The sequence below is a fragment of the Hippocampus zosterae genome, chromosome 2 (assembly GCF_025434085.1).
Source record: "Hippocampus zosterae strain Florida chromosome 2, ASM2543408v3, whole genome shotgun sequence".
In the NCBI taxonomy this organism is placed as follows: domain Eukaryota; kingdom Metazoa; phylum Chordata; class Actinopteri; order Syngnathiformes; family Syngnathidae; genus Hippocampus; species Hippocampus zosterae.
In genome coordinates this window covers 20,872,296-20,894,108 of record NC_067452.1, presented here as the reverse complement: position 1 = coordinate 20,894,108, position 21,813 = coordinate 20,872,296, and the positions used below count along the sequence as shown (strand labels likewise).

At 42.1% G+C, this 21,813-nt stretch overlaps 2 protein-coding genes across 6 annotated transcripts; both read right to left on the bottom strand.

Annotated features, from left to right (window-relative positions):
• Positions 1–2,872: 2,872 nt before the first annotated feature.
• LOC127595475 (alpha-N-acetylgalactosamine-specific lectin-like) lies at positions 2,873–19,323 on the bottom strand. Of its 5 annotated transcripts, none has more exons than XM_052057007.1 (7): positions 19,173–19,256; positions 3,969–4,031; positions 3,831–3,852; positions 3,659–3,744; positions 3,440–3,574; positions 3,241–3,352; positions 2,873–3,166 (listed from the first exon to the last, which is right to left on the bottom strand). In XM_052057007.1, the coding sequence occupies exons 2-7, from the start codon at positions 4,029–4,031 to the stop codon at positions 3,099–3,101; spliced, it is 486 nt and encodes a 161-aa protein (XP_051912967.1). In that variant the 5' UTR covers positions 19,173–19,256; the 3' UTR covers positions 2,873–3,098. The 5 variants fall into 5 exon arrangements, with proteins under 5 accessions (XP_051912967.1, XP_051912968.1, XP_051912966.1 ...); XM_052057008.1 differs by lacking the exon at positions 19,173–19,256 and adding an exon at positions 4,191–4,273; XM_052057003.1 differs by lacking the exons at positions 2,873–3,166; positions 3,241–3,352; positions 3,440–3,574; ... (1 more) ...; positions 3,831–3,852; positions 3,969–4,031 and adding exons at positions 17,326–17,584; positions 17,878–17,992; positions 18,200–18,337; ... (1 more) ...; positions 18,758–18,779; positions 18,951–19,013 and having other exon boundaries at positions 19,173–19,323.
• On the bottom strand, positions 8,810–10,701 carry LOC127595471 (galactose-specific lectin nattectin-like). The gene is made up of 7 exons (XM_052057000.1): positions 10,576–10,701; positions 10,359–10,412; positions 10,231–10,246; positions 10,049–10,134; positions 9,797–9,931; positions 9,443–9,551; positions 8,810–9,068 (listed from the first exon to the last, which is right to left on the bottom strand). Exons 1-7 carry the CDS (start codon positions 10,684–10,686, stop codon positions 8,995–8,997), a joined length of 585 nt encoding a protein of 194 aa, XP_051912960.1. The 5' UTR covers positions 10,687–10,701; the 3' UTR covers positions 8,810–8,994.
• Positions 19,324–21,813: the final 2,490 nt, after the last annotated feature.

Here is a 21,813-nt window from a genome sequence, read left to right as displayed (position 1 = left end):
AATTATCCCTATGTATGAATGCGAGCGCGAATGGTTATTCGTCTCTGTGTGACCTGCGATTGGCTGGCAACCGGTTCAGGGTGTCCCCCGCCTACTGCCCGAAGACAGCTGGAATAAGCTCCAACATGCCCTGCGACTCTTGTGAGGATGAAGCGCATCACAAAATGGATGGATGGATTGATAAATACAGGACGTGGGTAAATGTACAAGAGACATTATTTCATTGCATTTTTGTCTTTCTTTTTTCCTTGTGGCTTGTTCCGCTCAGTGTTATCAATTACAGCGTCTATCTTCGGCATCCTCTTCTCTAACAGCAGTTGCCCTCACGTCTCCCCTCACGACATCCATCAAATTTCTTGTAAGTCTTCCTCTTGCTCTCTTTCCCGGCAGCTGCATATTGATCACCCTTCTATCAATAGACTCACCATCTTTCCTCTGGATGTGTCCAAACTCCTTCACCACACCACACTCACCATTGCTCTGAACTGTTGATCTTAACTCTTTCAAATCCTCCACCCTTGCTATCTCTTCTCCCTATAGACTCACTCTTTCTCTCATTCTCAGACATGTATTTTGTCTTACTTGTGCTAATCTACATTCCTCTCCTTTCCAGCGCATGCCTCCACCTTTCGAAGTGTTACCCCACCTTCTCCCTACTTTCACTGCAGATCCCAACGTCATCTGCAAACGTCACGTTCCATGGGAACTTCAAACTATCATCATCAGTCAGCCTATTCATCACCATTGCAAAGAGGGTGGGGCATTCCACCTCCTCCTTCAACTCCGCTGTCACACCTACAGCACACCTCATCGCTGTTCTGCTACCCTCATAAATGTCCCGTACTTTCACATACTTCTCCGCCATTCCAGACTTCTTGGTGCAGTTGCCCTCTGGATACCCCATCATAGGCTTTCTCTTGAGCGACAAAGAGACAATCCTGCACTAAAGACAAATAACGCATCTGTAGCACTGTAGATTCCAAGGGATGAAACCCGACTGTTGTTCACAAATGCTCACTTCTGTCCTGAATCTACAGTACTTCCGCTTCCACAAGTCCTTCCCACAACTTCATTGTGTGGCTCATCAACTTGATTCCTCGATAGTTCTCGGTACAATGCACATTGCCTTTGTTCTTAAAAATAGGCACCAGCGCACTCTTTCTCCATTTCTCAGGTTTCTTCTCACCAACCTGCTCAAAAACACCACAAGAACGACTGCCTTTCAATGATTCATCCTTTTTAATGCTTTTCTAACTTCTTCCTTGCCAATCATTGCAACTTATTGATCCACCACAATTGCTTCTTTAAGTTTTCCTTCTCTGTTATTTTCCTCATTCACCAACTCCTCCAAGTATTCTTTCCATCGATCCAGCACAGTATTGGCAGAGGTTAAAACATCTCTATCCTGAATCACCTAACCTGCTGCACATACTTTCCATCTCTATCTCAACAAGATCTTTCTCGAATTCTATACTGTCCAATCTGGCATACGTGTCATCATATACTGTACCTCTTTTAGGGCCTTTGCCACCCCTCCATTTTCTTAACCGTTTATCCCAGGGATCGGCAACCCAAAATGTTGAAGGAGCCATATTGGACAAAAGAAACAAAAACAAATCTATCTGGAGCCGCAATTAAACAAAAACCTTCTATAAGCCGTGTAATGAAGGCAACACATGCTGTATTGTATCTATCTATATTAGCCTATTACCAAAATGATTAAGTTGGCGACAAATACTTTTCCCTGCACTGCATCCTGTACAGCAGAGGTGCAAAAACTTTTTTGACCGAAGATCTACTTTTCGATCAACTAACCTCCCGGAATCGACTCCTTACCACACACGCGCGCATACGCATGCCTCCCCACCTTCATCGAGACCAGACGCGGAGGCATTCGACTCACTTGTGAAGCGTGTTAACTACGTAGCTCACATGTACCATTTTAAAATGCTTCTATCAGCCCTCCAGATTCCCATTCTTTGCCAGTACCCTCGGTGAATTGTACATGAAAGGCTGATTTTAGTTGTTGTTGTTGTCGTTGTTGTTGTTTTTTTGCAACAGCCACCTGCCTGGCATCCTGCCCTGCTAAGAGAAGGTTGTGTTGCAGGCTCTGACACAAATCTTCGTTGACAGAAATGTTGAAATTTAAATTGTATTCTACACATTTTTGCAGCATTAGAAAACATTAAGAATGTCTGTGTCATAATTTTCCTCCTACATAAACCATCTTAAAACAAATAATATATTTCCCTCCCCCATCTTTCTCCATTTTCGAACATTTTTGAAAAAGCTACGGGGAGCCACTAGAGCGGCGCTCAAGAGCCGCGGGTTGCCGACCCCGTGGTTTATCCTCACGAGGTTCGCGGGCATACTGGAGCCTATCCCAGCTGTCATTGGTCGGTAGGCAGGGTACACCTTGAACTGGTCCCCCGGCCCATCGCGGGGCACACATAGACAAACAACCAATCACACTCACAGTCACATCCTGTGGACAATTTTTAGAGTCCAGTTAACCCACCGTGCATGTTTATGGTAACTTGGGAGGAAACCGGAGTTCAAATGATCAGGATCGTTATCAGGCTTCTCAGAGCTTTCTGATGAGCATTAGAATCAGCTGTGTTGACATTACATCAAGCTGGATAGGAGCTCTTGAGGACCGTCCATGGGCAGCCCTGACCCACAGTATATGAAGATGTAGGGTACCGCTTGCCCTGCCATTCTTAACAGTCTCAGTGATGTTGAATCTGTCAATGCCAGCTTTTCTATCGATGCAGTATCAGGGCACTCAAGTTAGGACTCGCTCTGACACTGTGAGCCAGAAACAGCAAACAGCATGCATACACGTGCGCAAGACAACAAAAAGACACGTGCATCAATGCAGAGACAGATTCCTTCATTTATTAGAGAGAGAAGCATTGACACTCCAAGATTTGGCTTGGCTGATGGCAATCAACCATTCATGGAACGTGGAAAAGGAGAAGAAACTTTGCAATATATCCAGAAAGAGAAAGCCACCGCTGGCATCATGTGATGTCGCAGAAAAGGCATCTAGACCACAGACAAGATGTTGGAGATTACGTGATGTTGGCAGTTACGTCTCAGTGCACATTGGTGACACAAACAAATGGAACTGTTGTAGCGCAGGCCTCATCCTCCCAGAACAGGCCTGGAAAAAGACATGGTCAACACGTTTAGATATCCATATCCACGTTCTTCTTCCTGATAGAAATCAAAACATACTGTTTGTCCCGGCATTTGTCTGGACGCAATCCTGATCGACATTGTTTGGGTCTGGACCGTTAAAGGCATCAAAACCGGAAGGGGAATTATCGGTCCACACAAAGGTTCCCTCCTACAAGAAAGAGTCACATTTGAATTAACTCACACATGACGATAACCACTGCTTGGATTTCTGTGCTTGTATGAGTTCAAACTTTACAATATTTCTGTCATTGTATCCAATCCAGGCTACTTCATGAACTCCAATTCTCATGTCGATCAGTGCACGAACTACAACTTGTTCCCTTGCGTTTAGGATGGAGGCCAGATTCCCTCCAAGAGCTTGACAAGCTCGCTAAAATAGATAACCACAGTTGGTCAGGACTTTAATGTCATATACATGTGTTGAGACCATTTATGGATTTCTATTTATTCTTACTTCTGCATCTTCAAAAGCTCTGTGCTGGTCCACAACATAGAAACAGCGGTTCTCCAACCGAACCCATCCCTTTGGACAGGAAGGAACTGAAAAAGTGATTTTACAGGAATTATGTAACTGTAAACAGGTGTCAAATGTATCAAATCCTGTTGAAAAAGTTCCTGGTACCAACCTTTAACTACCTGAAAAGACCACTGCAAAGACAAATACATGCCGTTCACTATTAGAATGTAGCCCCTCATGATGGAGGTCACTCAGCAAAGTGACAATAATCTGACACACATATAAATATACAAATATTGTCACTTACAACTCCAGTCAACAGTGCACTGATCCCGCACAGGAGAAGCAATGATCGAAGAGCAAATGCCATCTGTGCAATGAGAGATGAAAAAAAGAGAAACTTTACGTTTTACACTCAATCTACTTAAAGTCATTGGCTTGGCTTTGTATGTTGAAGACTAATGTCGCAAGGCTGCCATGGCAGACATGGGAGAGTGAAAAAGGAGGCTGTAAAGTTGTGTCATGTTACCTTTGCAGTCGTGATGCTTGATGCTGAGAGGATGTGTGGAGGGCGACCAAGAGTGTTGCTTTTTATATGTCAGAGTGACGCAGTCCCGGAATGTTGGACGTGTCAATCATACCACGTGACACATCAGACGAGTTCTTGTCCGCCCCAAGCAAACAATGGGACTCAAAAAGGAAGCCATCCAGGTCCAATTTAGGATTTACTTTATGTTCACTGATTCCCGTCATGTGGGTATGAGAGATGGTGTCGACCACTTTATTTGTTCAATTATTATGTTTGTTTCATAAAATGTTCATTGATCCTGTGGAATACATGCAACATCATCTTATCGATGGAACAAATCCAACTCTTTCCAAAACTTCCAAAAATCAAATTCACCCCATTTTAGCTTCTCCCTTGTTTGTCGTGAACTAAAAGCATTAGGAGAGGAAGAGGGGCTTAAGAGTTGTTGCTTTGAACCATAAAATCAGGAATGCAACATGAGATGAGGCGTTGGAGAGTCAGGGCGGCGCTTTTGTGAACACGGAAATGTTCTTTTGACTTCTTCGTTAATTAGTTGAGTTTGACTGCTACACTCCCTGAAGTCACACCCCGATGTCCTCTGAGACATGCACTGTGATTCATCTCAAGTCAAAAACATAGCAAAACACAGAGGGCTCTGAAGCAGAGGATGAGTCGGCAACATTGACTGACATGGCTCCGATTACCTCGGCTGATGAGCACTTTGGAGAAGAGGCTGCAGCTCCGCAGTGCGCACAGTATGTCATTACAACATACTATCTCACGCCCACAAGCGTTTCAACATTGACGGGATTCCTGCAACCCGTTGGCTGCTATCAGAGGTGGATGGGTGTGCACAGCAGTCAGGTGATAGGCAGGGCACAGAGCCGCAGCAGTTTCATACAAAGTTTGACCATGTCATCTGATGTCGGTTTGCCTCCGTTCCCAAGATTTCCTTGAACGAGGCTTCGTGTGTGACGTCTGTCGTCATCTCTCTCCAATGTTCACAGCAAGAGGGAGTGACAACCACAGGTGGACCCCATTAAGACCCAACATCACACCTTGAAATGTAACTACCTTCATTTTAAAGACACACCCAACATGAATCCATCTCCCATGACGTCAATGCTGTTTGGTTGCTTGGTATGCCACTCGTCCTGTCTAATTGGCTTAACCACTGCTCAGAATGTACCGAGTGATTAAAGATACTCCCATGGCATGCGTGTCTGTTGGGGTGTAGTCTCGCCCTGTTGTGACAACAGCTCGTTGAGGGCCTAATTGGCCTCCACAATTTACATTTTTTTGTTACATTATTTTAGGTGTTCCAGGCCAGCCTACTCTAATGACTTTGTGTTTAATTTGTGACTCGTATAATCAGGTCTGCCAAATAAGGTTGATGTGAGGAAGTTAAAAAGCCAACTTAATAAAAGACTTCAAAAATAAAAAATAAAAGCAAAACCTTGTGAGAGTAAAAATCTGAATCTATTAATCTTAGATTGTTTGGGAGAGTGTGGGTGTCAATGGTTGAGTAGATTGAGGCAATGTCATTGTTATTTTTGTATTTGTACCTTGTTTGGGTCCAAACAGTGTTTGAAGGACAATTCTGGCAACCAATCGAAATGTTCACTGTGTGCTTACCCTCATACAGAAATGACATCCTAACTACATCCCAATTACAATGTGCCATGTAATGTTGCACCAGATTCATTAAAGTCTATGACGCACATCAGAGGAGAATTGATTAAATCGGTATTGAAATGCTTCCAAGGCCAAATTTTTATTGTTGCTCCACCCCGATCCTGGATCTGAAGATGCATTAATGACCGACTTTAAATCAACGGGAAAATCTGTTCAGCAGTGGGCCTTTTCCCTCTTGGAAGAATGTGGCCCAGAGTGCGGGTGTGCTGAACTGAACTGAACATTTGACGGATTCTCCCATGAGATGAGTCATGTTATAGTCGAACTGTACTGCTCCAGGATCCATGAATTGGGGCGACAAGGATCAAAGCCTCAACATTTTATCCATCCATCCATCCATTTTCTCCACAATTTCTGTGGCCAAAAAGTCCCAAACTTGTCACCGGCCCATCAGATTTTGAAAGGGTATGTAAAAGCATTCACATACCGGACACACCATCTATCACTGAGTGGGAACTGAAACCATGTTAGTTGCGAGAGTGGGCGTACTTTTACAGGAAAATAATTGGTACTTTGGTCACATGTGCAGTGTATTGCTCCAATTTGTTCTCTGCTTTTATGCCATCAGAGTGTTGGTGGGCTGCATGTATATCTTCATCTTGTTGTGTCAGTAACTTGGTAAGCGGTGACAGTGGTATGAACCCAATTGCAGCACAGGTAGACTAGTTCTCATGAGCACTTTGAAACAGTAGTTCATGCCTTCGTCACATCCTGTAATGCACTGTAATGCACTTGTAATACACTTTACTTTGGAGTCAGTCAATCCTCCATGAAGCGTCACCAGTAGGTCCAGAATGCTGCTGCTCGCCTCTTGACTGGTACTCGTAAGAGGGAGCATATAATTCGTACTCTGGCATCCCTTCACTTGCTCCCTATACATTTTAGAGTTCTTTTTAAGATCCTATTATTTGTTATCAAAATTTTAACTGGCCTCGCTCCACCTTACTGCACTGAGCTCCTCCTACACACCAGGTTGCAGACCAGACATTACTAGAGGTACCAAGAACCAAGCTGAGGCTCAGAGGGGATCGAGCCTTTTCCGTTGCTGCTCCCTCTCTTTGGAATGAGCTCCCACTGAACATTCGGCAAGCCTCCTCGCTGCCCATCTTTAAAACTCGTCTCAAAACTCATTTGTATTCTTTGGCTTTTGACTCAGCATGACTCAGATTTGATCTTAGTATTACTGGTTTGTGCTTTCTTCTGTCTTTGTTATTAATTAATTGTTTTATTGTTTATTGTTGTAGCAGAAATTTGCATGTACAGCACTTTGTCCATACGGTGATTGTTTTAAAGTGCTCTATAAATACAGTTGAGTTGAGAGCTGAGTTGAGTGGTTATGGACCAGTTAAAGTTTGTGCAGCGAATCGTCAAAGGAGACCAAAGTAAATTCAACTGCAATAAAGTAGCTGGCAGGCTACAAGATGGTTAACAAAGATAGCACGGGAAATGAGGCAGGGGAGAACCCAATTGCAGCACAGGTTACCCAGTGCTGCAATTGGTGACTTCTAAATCCTGAAATTTATAAGGTGCTGTTGGGGATGACACACAGACTCTTAACCTGCGCAGAGTGGAAATTGGAGGATTTGTTCACAGTAATGGGGAAACCGTTTTAGCAAGTCTACATTTGGACCCACCTTGTTGGAATTTGGTTAGGGCCCTTGGGGTTTACTCAGATTGCAAATAGCAGGTGCTAAATGGCGTGTTCACTTTAAAAGATTGGCATCACTGTTTCATCCCAACTGTTGGAGAATGCATGAGTATGTGCCCATTCTGGGTAACATTGAATTTAAAACTTAGGACCGCACACCTGGCGAAATGCTCCAGCACCAATTGTCACGGTGGACTGAAATGTCCCAGTGTACCAGAAATGAAGAGTTGAAAGGAATTTCGTCATCGAGGCACATCTCCTTCTTGTGATGTGCCTCAGATGCTCCAAAAAGGTGTTGCTGAATGCACAACATGGCGCAATCATTTTTGGAATGTTTCAAAAATGGTCACTGTACTCCAGCAGAAAAGTCCTACCCGGCCCGAACATCTCGGCCAGTGATCAATATCTCAGTTTTATTGGGGTTGAGAAGCAAAAAAATTGAAAGACAACCATTGTTTAATCTCGGCAAGGCACGTGTCTACATTACAGAAGATGCATGGATATGTTATTTCAAATATATAATTTGGTATCATCAGCATATCATTGAAAACCAATGTTAAATTTACATACAATATCACCAAGCAGAAACAATAATGCGCCAAGTACCAATCCCTTTTTCAAGTCACATTGCCATGAATTACGTGGGCCGACAATCTGAAATATTAAAAGATTCAATATTTCCAACCAAAAATCTTCATGTGTGTGTAGAAAGTTGATTACTGCCTAAGTCATGAATGTGTCGACAATTCAAGAAACGCCCCGACTAACGAATAAGGAAGCGGCAGTAACTAAAACAGCACATGTCCTACCTGATGTCTTTTTTTTGTACCACATAAATTCCCCAAATGCAGAAGAAGAAATATTTTCCAAAACAAGCCTTTTCTAGAAGATAACATTTCTCAACTCTCCCATCTTCAGTTTTTTTCCCAGAAACACTTGGGAAACATAGGCACATATTTGGGAGTGTCTGTTCTTCGTTTATGAGAGATCATGTGAGATGATGAAATATACCTGCATTGTGGAATTTTTTTGAGGTCCATGATGGAAGAGAATCTTCATGTGTGTGTGTGTTTTGTGTCTTTTTTATTTTCATTTTGATTTTTAAAAAAATTTTAACGGTATTAGTGTTAGTGGTTTCATTTTATACTTTTGTCTCAATTCATGTGAACAAATGAGATGTTAGATGCTCCTCAAAGGTACAGTGACAACGGCTGGCCATAGAGAAGAGTAAATACACTATCACGCATGCAAACAAACAAACAAACAAACAAACAGGTGCATTGACAGATTCCTTCATTTATTACAGATACCCTTCCACCTTCCAAATTTGATTGCCATCAAGAGAAATTGAACCAGAAGATCAAAGTTGGATAAAAAGACGTCTGCTATTGTCTCAGAAGATGCTCAAGAAGTTAGAAAATACATTTTTTGAGACTGCTGCGATGGGGATAGTTGAGTTGATCAGTGTTCCTGTGCATCTTTGACGCAAACAAAGTAATTCAAATCCGTGCAAGTGTCGTCGTTCCATGCCTCCGCTGTAGAGAAAGAGAGTGAGAGAAAGAGAGAGGATTAGAGAGGACACCATCACATTGCCTGCAGGTGGGATTCACTGTGAGTAGTTTGCTGTACTGTGTCGAAGAGACATGAACCCTTTAGGGGACAGCGGTTATTACAGTGGACAGCTTATCTTCTTTCTTCTTTCTACATACATTCTTGCTGCTGGAGGCTGTAAATTTCCCCAGTGTGGGACGAATAAAGGGTATCTTATCTTATCTTATCATGTTATCAGGTTACCGGGTGCATGGAAGAGTTAAGCAGTTCTAGATCGCACCACACCAAAATATCTTTCACTACTTTAACAGGTCAGAGCCGAGGGTAAAAAAAAAAACCCAAAAGAACAGATCCTTACGTAAGTCATCAATCTCAGTGCAGTCTTCATTTCCAAAGTTGTCAGGCTGAGAAGCTGCATATGCCGTGAAGCCTACCACTGAGCCGTCAGTCCATAGGTTGGTACTCTCCTGCAATGAAGTCAGACGTAGAGATCCCAAGTGCACTAATCCATCTTGAGTGCGTGCAGTTTTGTGGTGATGTCTAATGTCGTTGTACAATTGTAAGCTGGCAGCGTGGTGAAAAACGACCATCGGCTACTGCTAGTTGAGGACTAAATATGAGACCATTTATCCTTAATTCCTTTCCAAGTCAGAATAAAGCAGCTAATATTGTTGCATGAGAACTTTTGTTTTTGTCCTAGTCAATGAATCACCTGAATTGCATCATGGAGTCCAATCCATGTGTCCCTGATGCCATTAAACTCCTGTCGGATCAGTTCAATAACCAGAGCATTTTCCCTTGCGTCGAGGATAGATGCCAGATTTCCACCTTTAAGTTGGCAGATTCGCTAATGGGAGAAAGTAACAAAGGCACAAGCTCACTGATTATCATTTAAAGTTAGACTTTCAAATGTCATTGCATGTGTCATGTTGGATCGCAACTCCTCTGTGAGAGTCTTCCATACCTCTGCATCAATAAAGGTTCTTTGCTGATTGACGAAAATGAAACAGGAATCATCTAACTGAGTCCAGCCCTTGGGACAATAAGTCACTGCAACACAAATGTTTTAGATCGAAAAGAGCGACATGGCAATACCACCTGGCATCAAACCCAAAATCATTTTCATCATAGAACATCACAACAAACCTTTGGGGAGTGCCCACTGCAAAGAGGAAAACACATTGTTAAAAAAGGAACACCGGCCCAAGATGTAAATAAATCAACCACTGTTGTAAATGTGTTTATTCAAAGCAGCAGGCGAGATGTTGACTTACGACTCCAGCCAAGAGTCCACAAAGGAGAAACACCGAGCGAAGAGCAAGTGCCATCTGTCCAAAGACAGAAAAAAAAAACACGAGTGGCTCTTAAATGTTGTCACCCTACATATGTGCACTTGACCATGTCAAAACACAAAATAGCAACTTGTAGCATTAAACTGCGCTTCCTGAGATCAAAGGAATGGCAGTTGGTATAAAAGCTATGTCATGTTACCTCTGCAGTTCTGATGCTTGATGCTGAGTGGATGTGTTGAAAACGAAGCTGAGCAATCCTTTTATAGGGTGATGTGACGCAACTCTGGAATGTTGCACACGTTTCCAGCATCACTGTCAGGTAACACGTCAGACGAGTTCCTGCCCCGGCTATATTTATGAAGTGAACTTTTTAAAACATGCACGACTATTTTCCAAAAGCATTTGATGTGGCGATATCGGCTCAAAACAAGAGGTCACCGCATGGGTTTTGTGTCAAACGGAATGCCGGTCAACCTGCAACTTTCCTTTTGGCCCTTGATCGTGTCACGCGAGACCCCGTTTAAATGCCTTAAACACATAATACACAAACAATGGGTGTTCTTATTCAAAGGTATCAGAGGAGGTCAACGTATATTCTTCATGAAATTTCACTCATAATTAACTGCAAACTTTTTTCACATAGTCGTGAACGTGCAATGTGTCGCTCTCACGGAGGTGGGGTAGTGCCACAGCATACCAGGAAATGTACTTTGAAGTAGTTGCTTAATTAGTTAAATGATGCCCTTGGAATCAGGAGAATGATAAGTGACTGCAGAGAGAATTTTAGCCAAAGGGAAAAAATATTTTCTTCAGAACAGGAATTATTAGTTTATTGTATATTGTGTTGAAAATGTGTCCTATAGTTACAATGGATAGATAATTCAATACTCCTGAAGGAAAGTATTTTCTTCCCACGAGAAGGCAGTGAGCTAAGAGACAAACCTCCTCCCAACTAAAAGCCTACGCTGCTGTGCCAGCATTTTGAACATCTCAGGTTTGGGAACCTGCTGAAGTAGTGCTGACAAAGAACAAGATTCCTGTCCCAAACTACTGCACCTCACAGGCCTGAGGTTCGGGGTTGGAATCTCAGCTTGTTTTCCTGGGTGGATTTTACATGTTCTCCCCCATGCTCGCGTTGGTTTTCTTCAGGTACTCTGTGTTCCAGTCACATTCCTATAACATGCAAACGGGGATCATTCGGGACTCAAACCTGCCCATGAATGTGAATGATTGGTTGTCATTATGCGCACTGCGATTCAATGTCAGTCAGGCACCATCTTGTCCACGACTCCGATTCGGACAAACTGGATAGAAAACTGATGGCTGTTTATCTTTTTCTGTATGCACACTGAATCAGAGCCAATTGCATCCCTAGGGACAATAAATTACATATATAAAATAACGTTTTTTTTACTGAACAGCATATTTATCCATCCATCTGTCAATTTTCTAAAGTGTTTATCTTCAAAAAGGTCGCTGGAGCCCATCCCAGCCGTCTTCGAGCAGTAGGTGGATTATACCCCGAACTGGTTGCCAGCCAATCGCATGACACACATAGATGAAGAACCATCCACGCTCACAATCACACAAAGGGACAATTTAAGATTAAGATTAAGATATCCTTTATTTGTCCCGCAATGGGGAAATTACAATCAGAATTCAGAAAGGAAAACGCTGGGTAGGGAGAGGGTAAAAAAAACCACGCTCGAACTATCGTCTTCTGAGGATAATTTAAGTCCAGGATAAAAAAAGACCCTAGCACATAATAAGCATATGACAGTTACAACAAGTCACAAGACATAACATGTAATAAGCGGGAGGATGAATGGGAAGGGGGAGGGGGGAGTAGAGGGGGGGGGTAACCGCGATGCGGCCGAGAATGACCAGCTGCACGGTCCCCGTTGCGCTCTACATATCGGACCACGTCACGGGGGAAAAAGAATCGGAGCAATGAAGACGGTAATAACAAGGATGTGTATGCGCATGTGGTTGTCCAGTTGTGTATGTGTATGCGTGTACAGGTCATAGCTGCTTCGTCGAGGTCTGCTCATCATAAAGACAGTCCTGGCTTGTCAGTCCATGGCCGAGAAGGAGGGGGGTGATGGTGAGGGCCCTAGATTCCATGCGTACTTCAATCCAGGGGAAAGGCCAGATAGTGTTGTTTGTTTTGGAGGGACGGCCGCCAACAATTTCAGACAGCCTTGAGTCCGTGGTCTGTATCTCTTCACTGGCACCCATCAGCCGAATTCAAAAACTCTTTCCGCGTTCCATTAACCTGCCACTCATGTTTTTGGAATGTGGGAGGAAACCGCAGTACCCAGAGAAAAGCCACACAGGCATGGGTAGAACATGCACACAGGAAAAGCTGTTAAGAGATTAAGAGATTAATTCCTCCCAACTGTACTACTACACGTTCATTTTCTTGAACCCCCCCCCCCCCGACCCCCCCAACCAATAAAACAAAAGAAAAGCAAACCAACAAACACTTGTTTAAATGAACACTATTCGTGCCCTTAATGTTTTCTCTAAGTCCTCTTCAAAGAAACGACCCAAAAGTCACATTGTCTGCGAGAAGTTGCATCATTCAGATCCTCTGCAGGCCATGCGAATGGCCAAATGTAAGTTCACTCATTTCTTCTTCGCTAAATTTCGTAGTAATTCAACTATGACTTAGTGGATTAAAATTCTGGCACAGTCCAGTTCCCTACATTTTTGGGGGATGGAGGTTCATTTATTTTTAAAAATAATTGTTTCACTGTAAGGTGCATCGTGACGATATTGTCTGAGTAAAAAATATATATATATATATACCATGTGGCTATATTTCATGTATGTGCTATATCTAAAAATAAAAACTCACTCTTGCTAATTTCACTCCTGTTACTCAAATGAAGACTTCAAGTGCACTAAATCAATGGCAAAAAAAATAATAATAAATAAAAATATATGCACCTGAGATGGGCCAGTACACATGAGAGTATGACGAGTAAAGGGCAGTGATTTGCTGCAATCGGTGACACGAAAAGGCGATGAAGTGTTCAAGTCATTTCCCGAGAACATTGTCAACGATGAGAAGATCTTTGAGGACCAGTAGCCTTCGTTCAACACACGTATTTCACCACCTGGACAGGATCGGGTGGTGCAAGTGAGGTGAAGTCCAATTAAATTCTGCCTTGATGAATCATGCGGTCACCGACCAGAGCCTGACAATACCTCAACAACACGCCCTAAAAGTTGGACGACGCAAACATGCGGGTGACGCTGAAACTTCATAATTGATGGCACACCCATGCGAAATGAATTTCAATGAACATCTGTGAAAAGTTACAACGTCAGTGCTGCTCGGTTGTTTGGTATGCCACTCGTCCTGTTGAACTGCGACAACCAATGTTGGCTCGACTTGGAATGTCTTACGTCTCTCCTGAGGCATTAGTTTTGTCAAATGTGGGTGCCGAGATATTAACGGAGGGGTGACTTGCGTTTTTACACTTTCCTTTGTTTAACAATTGTCACAATTCTGGCGGCAAAACCTGTATCTGGGTTCAGGTTAGGGCTATTTCCATTCTCAAGTCTCACGTACCCCACATGATTGTGCTAACATCTCTAGAATGAATGAAACAGCCCACACGAGAAGAAACAAGAAAGTCGCAGGTGTTCCTTTTGGCTCAAGATCCAAACCAGTCCTTGCGTCAGTGATGTTAGCTGCGTCCTGGTATAGGATCTTCACGGTTGGCCAAAACCACTTATGAAACCTGCGGCAATACTTGTTAAAATGGGTGCGGTCGTGCCTTGAGAGCACTTCCTGGTTCTATCACATGGTCACATGCATACACAGATGAAACTGTAACAATGGGGGTAAAAAATATGGAGGATGTGTTGTAACAGTTAAATGGGGCGTTGAGAATTGTAATTGCTCTTTGTTTTATACTGTCACCTTTCTTGGAACATTTTTAGAAACGTGGAGGTGACGACATGGAGATTGGGGATTCACACCACCACACACACCACATATCCTTTTGTTCTGTTACTCTTGTAAATATATATATATATAGTATACTATCGACATGGGTGTCGCACCAAATTCTGGGCGCCCATACATAAGCTTCCTGAGCCCTCCCCTAGCGCACCCAAAACGAATCCCTGCCAAGTCTTTACTATTGCTCAACAAGACCATGTCTCCAAATGTGACAAAAGCAATTATGTTTCTATGACAACTTATATCTTACTTATAGTGATTTTATCCTTTTTTGGGGGGACTTGGGGGGGGCAGATTTAATTTCTGCTCATTCACTTTTCTTTTTGACCAGGAAAAAGAAAAATGTTTTTGCACTTAAATACATCTCAATTCATTTACGATTTCAGTTGATGTATTTGTGTGTTATCGATATTGTTTTGACATTACTTCAATATCAAGCTTCTTTGAAATTTCACCCCAATATGTTGATAATATTTCGACATTGTTTCAAGTCTAACTTTTGCAAAAAAACAACAACAAAAGATTACCGCAGACAGACCAAAAAAAATGCACAGATGTAAAGATCTTGTGTTTCAAACAAAATTGGCCTCATTTATTTCGGTGAACATTCGCTCTCACGGATTCTTCATCAGGATTAAAAGCTGATAGAGGTCCTGCGGGACGTAAATCTAAATTAAGCCAATTCTGTTTGAAATACATGACAAAGCACAATATCTTTGCATTTCTGCAGTGTTCCATTCACACGACTTTCAAAATAGCAATTCTATAAAGTGTATTGTCTGCAGTACTGTAATTGTCATGTTTGGCATCATCTACGCCGAGTTGTTGTGCTCGACAATTGCTGTTGCTGCAGTCGTTTCTCCCATGACATTCACTCTCAATTATCATAAATTGGAAGGAGAACAAAACATTTTTCTTCTGAATCAAACCATCCCAGATTGACTCGATCTCCACAGCTACGCAGCTGTGCGTACAGTTAACTGACTAACTACCGGTGTAAACTACATGTCGAACACAAAGAGCACAAGTGAACAAAAATGTGATATTTTACAGGGCACATCATCATCGTATTGAATATTGAACCCTTTAGTAAATGTTACTTTAACTCCAGGTAGTGTGGATGCATCTAGACACTTTGTTAAAATGAACAGCCTGTGGTGCTGAATTAACACCAGCAGATCTGCAGCCTAAGTGCATCTGAACAGCGAATTAACTATTCAGTCCAATTCACCCATTCTGAATTTCATCTAAACATGGGCTCAGATACATGCCAGTTACATTCACGTGACCTATTAATTTGGCAGAAATTTTCATCGCTAAGTAGTTTTCTTTACATTTACATTGCTGGATCACGATGGGTTTGCTTGCCGTAATTTTTTTCAACTGGTGAAATAGCACGCAGCAGAACCAATCTGATCCAATTCACCGCTCCATCTCTTCATTGACGACATATTGAATATAATTGTCATATTTTCAAATTTTCCATTTCAAACAGAATGTTTGAGAATGAGAAGTGACAGGAAGCAAACGGCAGCAGACGTTAACTTCTGCTGTTTTTGCTTCCTTTAGCTGCTCCTGATTTTTCATTTTTACTGCATTTAATCAGAACCTACTGTTTACGAAGTGAGGTCAGAGTGAGCTGATGTAATTTTTGTTTTCTCCATGGAAAATGTTGAAGGTGATCAGAGACGCCACCACGCTCCTCTGAATTGGAATGAGAAAAGCTAGCAGTTGTGTCATGTGCTAATGTATTATTGAGGTGCAATTGACAAGCTAACTACTAGATTGCCATTAACATTTAGGGCATCGAGGGAGGGAGGAGCAAAGAGAATTTTAAATATTAGTACTCAAGGTATTCCAAGTCGATTTCTCTTATCATTTGATATGTTGTGCACCGTATGTCATGTAGAAGTCCTGCAACAATGAAATCGATCTTGCCTGTCTGAGATCTCAGCACCCCTCGACTTCAATTCCACCTGGTCCCCAGATACTCCAAACACTTTTACCCATTCAACCTGTTCTTCCAGAATAAACGCAGGTTTAAAAGCCTGACATGTAATTGGTGCTTTGTCTCTGCTCACACCGCACGACTCCTTTGTCTTTGATATATTTCGTTCAGGTGATTTCTCACTCGAAATTGAGACCAGTTTATCAACTTCCAACTGGTACTGGGTGAGAGCCTCGTATTGCCCACGTGTGCCACTGAGACCACATCACTAGCATATTTTCAGAGCTTGTTGAAAAAGCTGTTTCTCTCTCTCTCTTCACCTGTTTAATGCAGTGTTTTCAGAAACCTTAAATGTGCACTCTCACTTTCCGTAGCCAGACTAAATGGATGTCATTTTGGTCTGTTACATATTAGTTTTGCCGATTACGTAAAACGGCAGCTACAAAAAGCACCAGGTGAAAAGGAAAATAACACCTGCTGTCACAGCGGGGCAACCACTGATGGGAAACATTAGCAGTTGAAATGAGTGGGAAAAGAACTGCTTCAATTATCAGGTCAGAAAATAACCTCCTCCTTTGACATTGAAAAGTATACCCAGAAGGACATGCATCACTTAGTAACTTAATGAGTTAATGAGTAACTAGGAAATTCTGAAGGCCAATATGCTTTCTCAAAACTCAACTCCACTCAAATGTATTTATAGAGCACTTTCAAATCAGTGGAGACGGCAATAGTCCGGCTAGACAGTTTTTTTTAGAGGGTGGCGGGGTGGTGAGGTGGTCGGGCTTCCTTCAGACTTTGGCTCATAAATTTTGATGGATGAATGAATGGATGGAGATTTAATCAGCGGTTGATATCAGGAAATGGTCAGAGATTAAATGTTGATTAAACACATTCCTTAAGAAACGACATTGTTGCTGAATGAAGCCCATTCTCCTTTTTTGTGTGCGTGTGTGTGAGTGTGTGTGTGCGCGTGTCGTTTTGACTGCAGACTTTCTGGAACTAACAGCAACATACACCCTTGATGCACATACAGATTCCTTCATTTATTGGCGAGAAACCAAAATAGTTTGAGAACAAGAAGAAGAAGAGGAAGAAGAAAGTATGTTGACGTTGATCCAGTTAAACAAGAACACCATTTAAAATTGATCTTGACATAAGGAGGTATCAAGATGGAGGAAAAGATATTCCACGGGGTTCCACTTGGAGTGCTGATTCTTTACCACAGGTTTATGGAGCAAAGATAATCCTGTGTATCTGTGCAGGTTTCATCATTCCATTGGCCTGTAAGTACGAAAAATAATCAAACGTCAACTTCCTATCATCTCCTATTCCAAATGCATGAACACACATTTTACACAGTTTTTGTTTTTTTGTTTTTTAAATGAAGACTTAAAGGTAAAAAAAAATATATATATATATATATATATATATATATATATATATATATATATATATATATATATATATATATATATATATATATATATATATATATATATATATATATATATATATATATATATATATATATATATATATATATATATATATATGATTAATATATATATTCATACCTTCAGAGTCAATCTCAACACAATCTTCATTGCCCATGAAGTTATCTGGCTGGGTTGGCCCTCTGAAGTCAAAGAACTTGGACACTGAGCCATCATTCCGAACAAATTTACCCTCCTGCAAAACAAAGCCACATTGTGATAAACAACCATGGCTAAAGACAAGAAATGCTCTCTCCGGTTCAAACATCCGCCTATGAATTCCCAATACTGCTCTAATCACGACACGCAACTCCACACCACATTCATTCACGATGAGGCAAAAATACTTCCAGTGACAAGTGACATGATTCCATCAGTAATGTTTGACGAGACAATGTTTCACCTGAAGAGCATCATTGAGTCCAATCCAGGTATCTGTGACAGTGTTAGCGTTAGCATCCCGAACCAGTTGGAAGCACAGGGCATTTTCCACTGAATCTCGGATGGAGGCCAGATTCCCACCAGCGGTTTGGCAAGCCGCCTATTGGGAGAGATTAAGAAACAGGAAATTGACAAAGAATTAAAGGTCCACCCTTTTGGAATCAACATTGTTGCACAAACACTTAAGCGTAACTGTCCACTGTACAGGCTATGAATGTACAGAGTTAATCCAGATCCAAGAATGTTCTGTGAACTTTTTGACAGAGTTGAATGATGGATTGTAATGGATGGATGATTTCAAAGAACACCACAGCTATTGTTTGAAAGTCTTCCATACCTCTGCAGCTGAAAAAGTACGTGGGGTGTTTATGTAGATGAAGCAGCGGTCCTGCAACCGAATCCAGCCACTTGGACAGCAAGGAACTACAACACAGTCATTATTTTAGCTAGAAGATGAAAAAATTAAACCAAAAAAAAATAAAAATCAGGTTCCATGCATGATTCATTCACAGTTACTAACCTGTCACGGTCTCATCACTCAACTGTAAAGACAAAGAGGAGAGAAGCACATTGTTCATATCAAAACGCAAAGCATTGACATCAAATGAAGCGGAATGGATTTGGGGATTGACACAGTTGCTGTCTTTGAATGAAGCCAATCTTGTAAAGAATGTTTCAAAGAGTGGGTTTTTATCTTTCTAATTGTCACTTACAACTCCAGTCAACAGTGCACTGATCCCGCACAGGAGAAGCAATGATCGAAGAGCAAATGCCATCTGTGCAATGAGAGATGAAAAAAAGAGAAAGTTTACGTTTTACACTCAATCTACTTAAAGTCATTGGCTTGGCTTTGTATGTTGAAGACTAATGTCGCAAGGCTGCCATGGCAGACATGGGAGAGTGAAAAGGGAGGCTGTAAAGTTGTGTCATGTTACCTTTGCAGTCGTGATGCTTGATGCTGAGAGGATGTGTGGAGGGCGACCAAGAGTGTTGCTTTTTATATGTCAGAGTGACGCAGTCCCGGAATGCCGGACGTGTCAATCATACCACGTGACACATCAGACGAGTTCTTGTCCGCCCCAAGCAAACAATGGGACTCAAAAAGGAAGCCATCCAGGTCCAATTTAGGATTTACTTTATGTTCACTGATTCCCGTCATGTGGATGTGTAAGATGGTGTCTTCATTTGTTCAATTATTTTTATGTTTGACGCATAAAATGCTCATTGATGCATAACCATCACTCTCCTGTGGAATACAGGCAACATACCTTCATATCAAATCCAACTCTTTCCAAAATCTCCCACCAAGTCTAATTCACCACATTTTGTCTTTTCCCCTTTTTTTCTTGTCAATTAAAATCGTTAAGAGAGGAAGGGTGGCTTGAGAGTTGATGCTTTGAACCATAGAGTCAGGAATGCAACATGAGGTGAGGCGTTGGAGAGTCAGGGCGGCGCTTTTGTGAACACGGAAATGTTCTTTTGACTTCTTCGTTAATGACTGTTACACTCCCTGTAGTCACACCCTGATGTTGTCTGAGACATGCATTGCGATTTTGTGCTCTCTGAAGTAGAGAGATTTGTCAGCAAAGTGTTTTCTGATGCGCATACGGACATCTTCCGTATCTCATTGTCATCTTCCAGGTCTCATCGTCATCGCCCAAATGAACATTGAAGTCTTCCAGCAGAACAATGAAGTCCCCAGCAGGAATGCTGTCCAGCACAAACTCCATGGACCCCAAAAATTATGTGTACCATGAACTATTTTTTGGTGCATAGGTTCAAACGATTGTCAGGAACCGTCCCCTCACCCAAAGGAGTAGGGAGGTTACCCTCTCGACCACCAGGGTGACCCCCAACATGCAGGTACTGAGTAGGTGTGGGAATGCGCTGCGGCTCTCACCGTGGCCAACACCAGAATGGAAGAGAGTCCACCCCCTTTTGAAAGGACCGGTACCAGAGCCCAAGCTTTGTGCAGGCAAGCCTGACTATAATCCTGTCGGAACTTCTCAACCTCCCACCCCAACTCAAGCTTTTTCACTGACAGAGACCTGTCGTTCCACATCCCTCGAGTCAGCTTCTGCAGCCTGGGATTGGACTGCCAAGGCGGCCTGTGGCTGCCTCCCAGCTCACACTGCACCGAACACCTTGGCCCCTCTCACATGTCGTGAGCCTATGGGGAGGGTGACAACGGTGTCCTTTCGAACGGAGCCGATCCGGGGTCCACGGGTACAGACCCGGCCTCCAGGCACTTGCAAACAAGCCCCACCTTCCACGCCTGACACCAGAAGGGGGGGGGGGGGGGGGGTGCACGATGACCCTCGTATGGGCACTGGAAAATTATGCCCATTTATGTGAATCATAATAGGGGCTCGGGAACTGTACTTTTCCAAGAAACCGAGGTCAGTTTTGGATAGAACAGATTACCCAGAAACCATTCAAATATTTTTGACACTTGACCATTTTTTTCTGTGTTTGTTGGTCAGTGTAATCCAGGGGTATGAAACTAATTTTTGTCGCGGGCCACATTATAATTAGTGTTTCCCTTGCAGGGCCGTTAATGACTGAAACTATATCAAGAAGTATGGAATAACATTTTATTCAATTATCGTCTTAGTAACTGTAATACAATACAATACAATACAATACGGGTTTGGTAACAAGAAAATGCTTACAAGATGTCACTGATTTATTCCATATGAAAATTTGAAATTTTGGTCCAGATTTTAGCAAGCATCATGGAATTTGTCAGTTTTAATTTGCTTTCTCGGGACACTTAAAATGATGTGGCGGGCCACATCTGGCCCCCGGGCCTTGAGTTTGAGACCTGTGGTCTAATCAGTCTGATTTCAAAGAGGACTATATAAATCAGAGAACATTTACTCTTGAGGCTGAAATTCCAAGGATTTGGATCATTTTAAATTCAATATGGTCTCTAAATGATTCTCTAAAATAACCCAAAAAAAATCATAATAAGCGGTGTTGAAAATGGATTGATGGATGGAATTATTATTTGGAGTGCAGTTGTGCTGCTGCCGTTCCCCTGTTTCAGCATTTTAAAAGAAAAAAACTAACGTGTTCACAGTTATGTGAATGCTTGAAATTCATTGTTCTTACCTGTTAGACTAGATGATGATTAGATGTTGGGCTTTTATGTCTTATGTTGTTGTTTGGGTTTTTTGTTTTTTGTTGTTTTTTTTTAAATGTTGAGGACCACAATGGAATCATGCCCTTGGGCTTTATCGGGGGAAGTTTAAATATGCTCTCTTTTGTGCCGGTGCTAAATAAATCCACTCAATCAATCGAGTAGCTTGACCGATGAGCATTTTGAAGAAGAGACTGCTGCTCTGCAGTGCACAAGGTATGTTTGCTGCATACTATCTCATGGCCACAAGAGTTACAAAAGTGAAGAGATGCCTGCCATCTTTAGTTAACGTTTTGTTTTCCCTCCACTGAATTCATTGAAGGTGGCTGAGTGTGTGACATCGACGGTGATCTTCCGCAGATATTTCCAAAAAGAGGGAGTGTCACCCGCAAGGAAAAAAACAAACAACCAAAACATCACACCTTGAAAATGCG

Coding starts and splice junctions, on each gene's coding strand:
- LOC127595475 (XM_052057003.1), bottom strand. CDS start 19,013: ATGGCATTTGCTCTTCGATCATTGCTTCTCCTGTGCGGGATCAGTGCA. Junction 18,661..18,757: donor GAGTGATGAGACCGTGACAG/GTTAGTAACTGT, acceptor ACTGTGTTGTAG/TTCCTTGCTGTCCAAGTGGC. Junction 17,585..17,877: donor TGTTGAGATTGACTCTGAAG/GTATGAATATAT, acceptor TCGTACTTACAG/GCCAATGGAATGATGAAACC.
- LOC127595471 (XM_052057000.1), bottom strand. CDS start 10,686: ATGCTGGAAACGTGTGCAACATTCCAGAGTTGCGTCACATCACCCTAT. Junction 10,413..10,575: donor CAAGCATCAGAACTGCAGAG/GTAACATGACAT, acceptor GTCTTTGGACAG/ATGGCACTTGCTCTTCGCTC. Junction 9,552..9,796: donor GACTCCATGATGCAATTCAG/GTGATTCATTGA, acceptor ACTTCATTGCAG/GAGAGTACCAACCTATGGAC.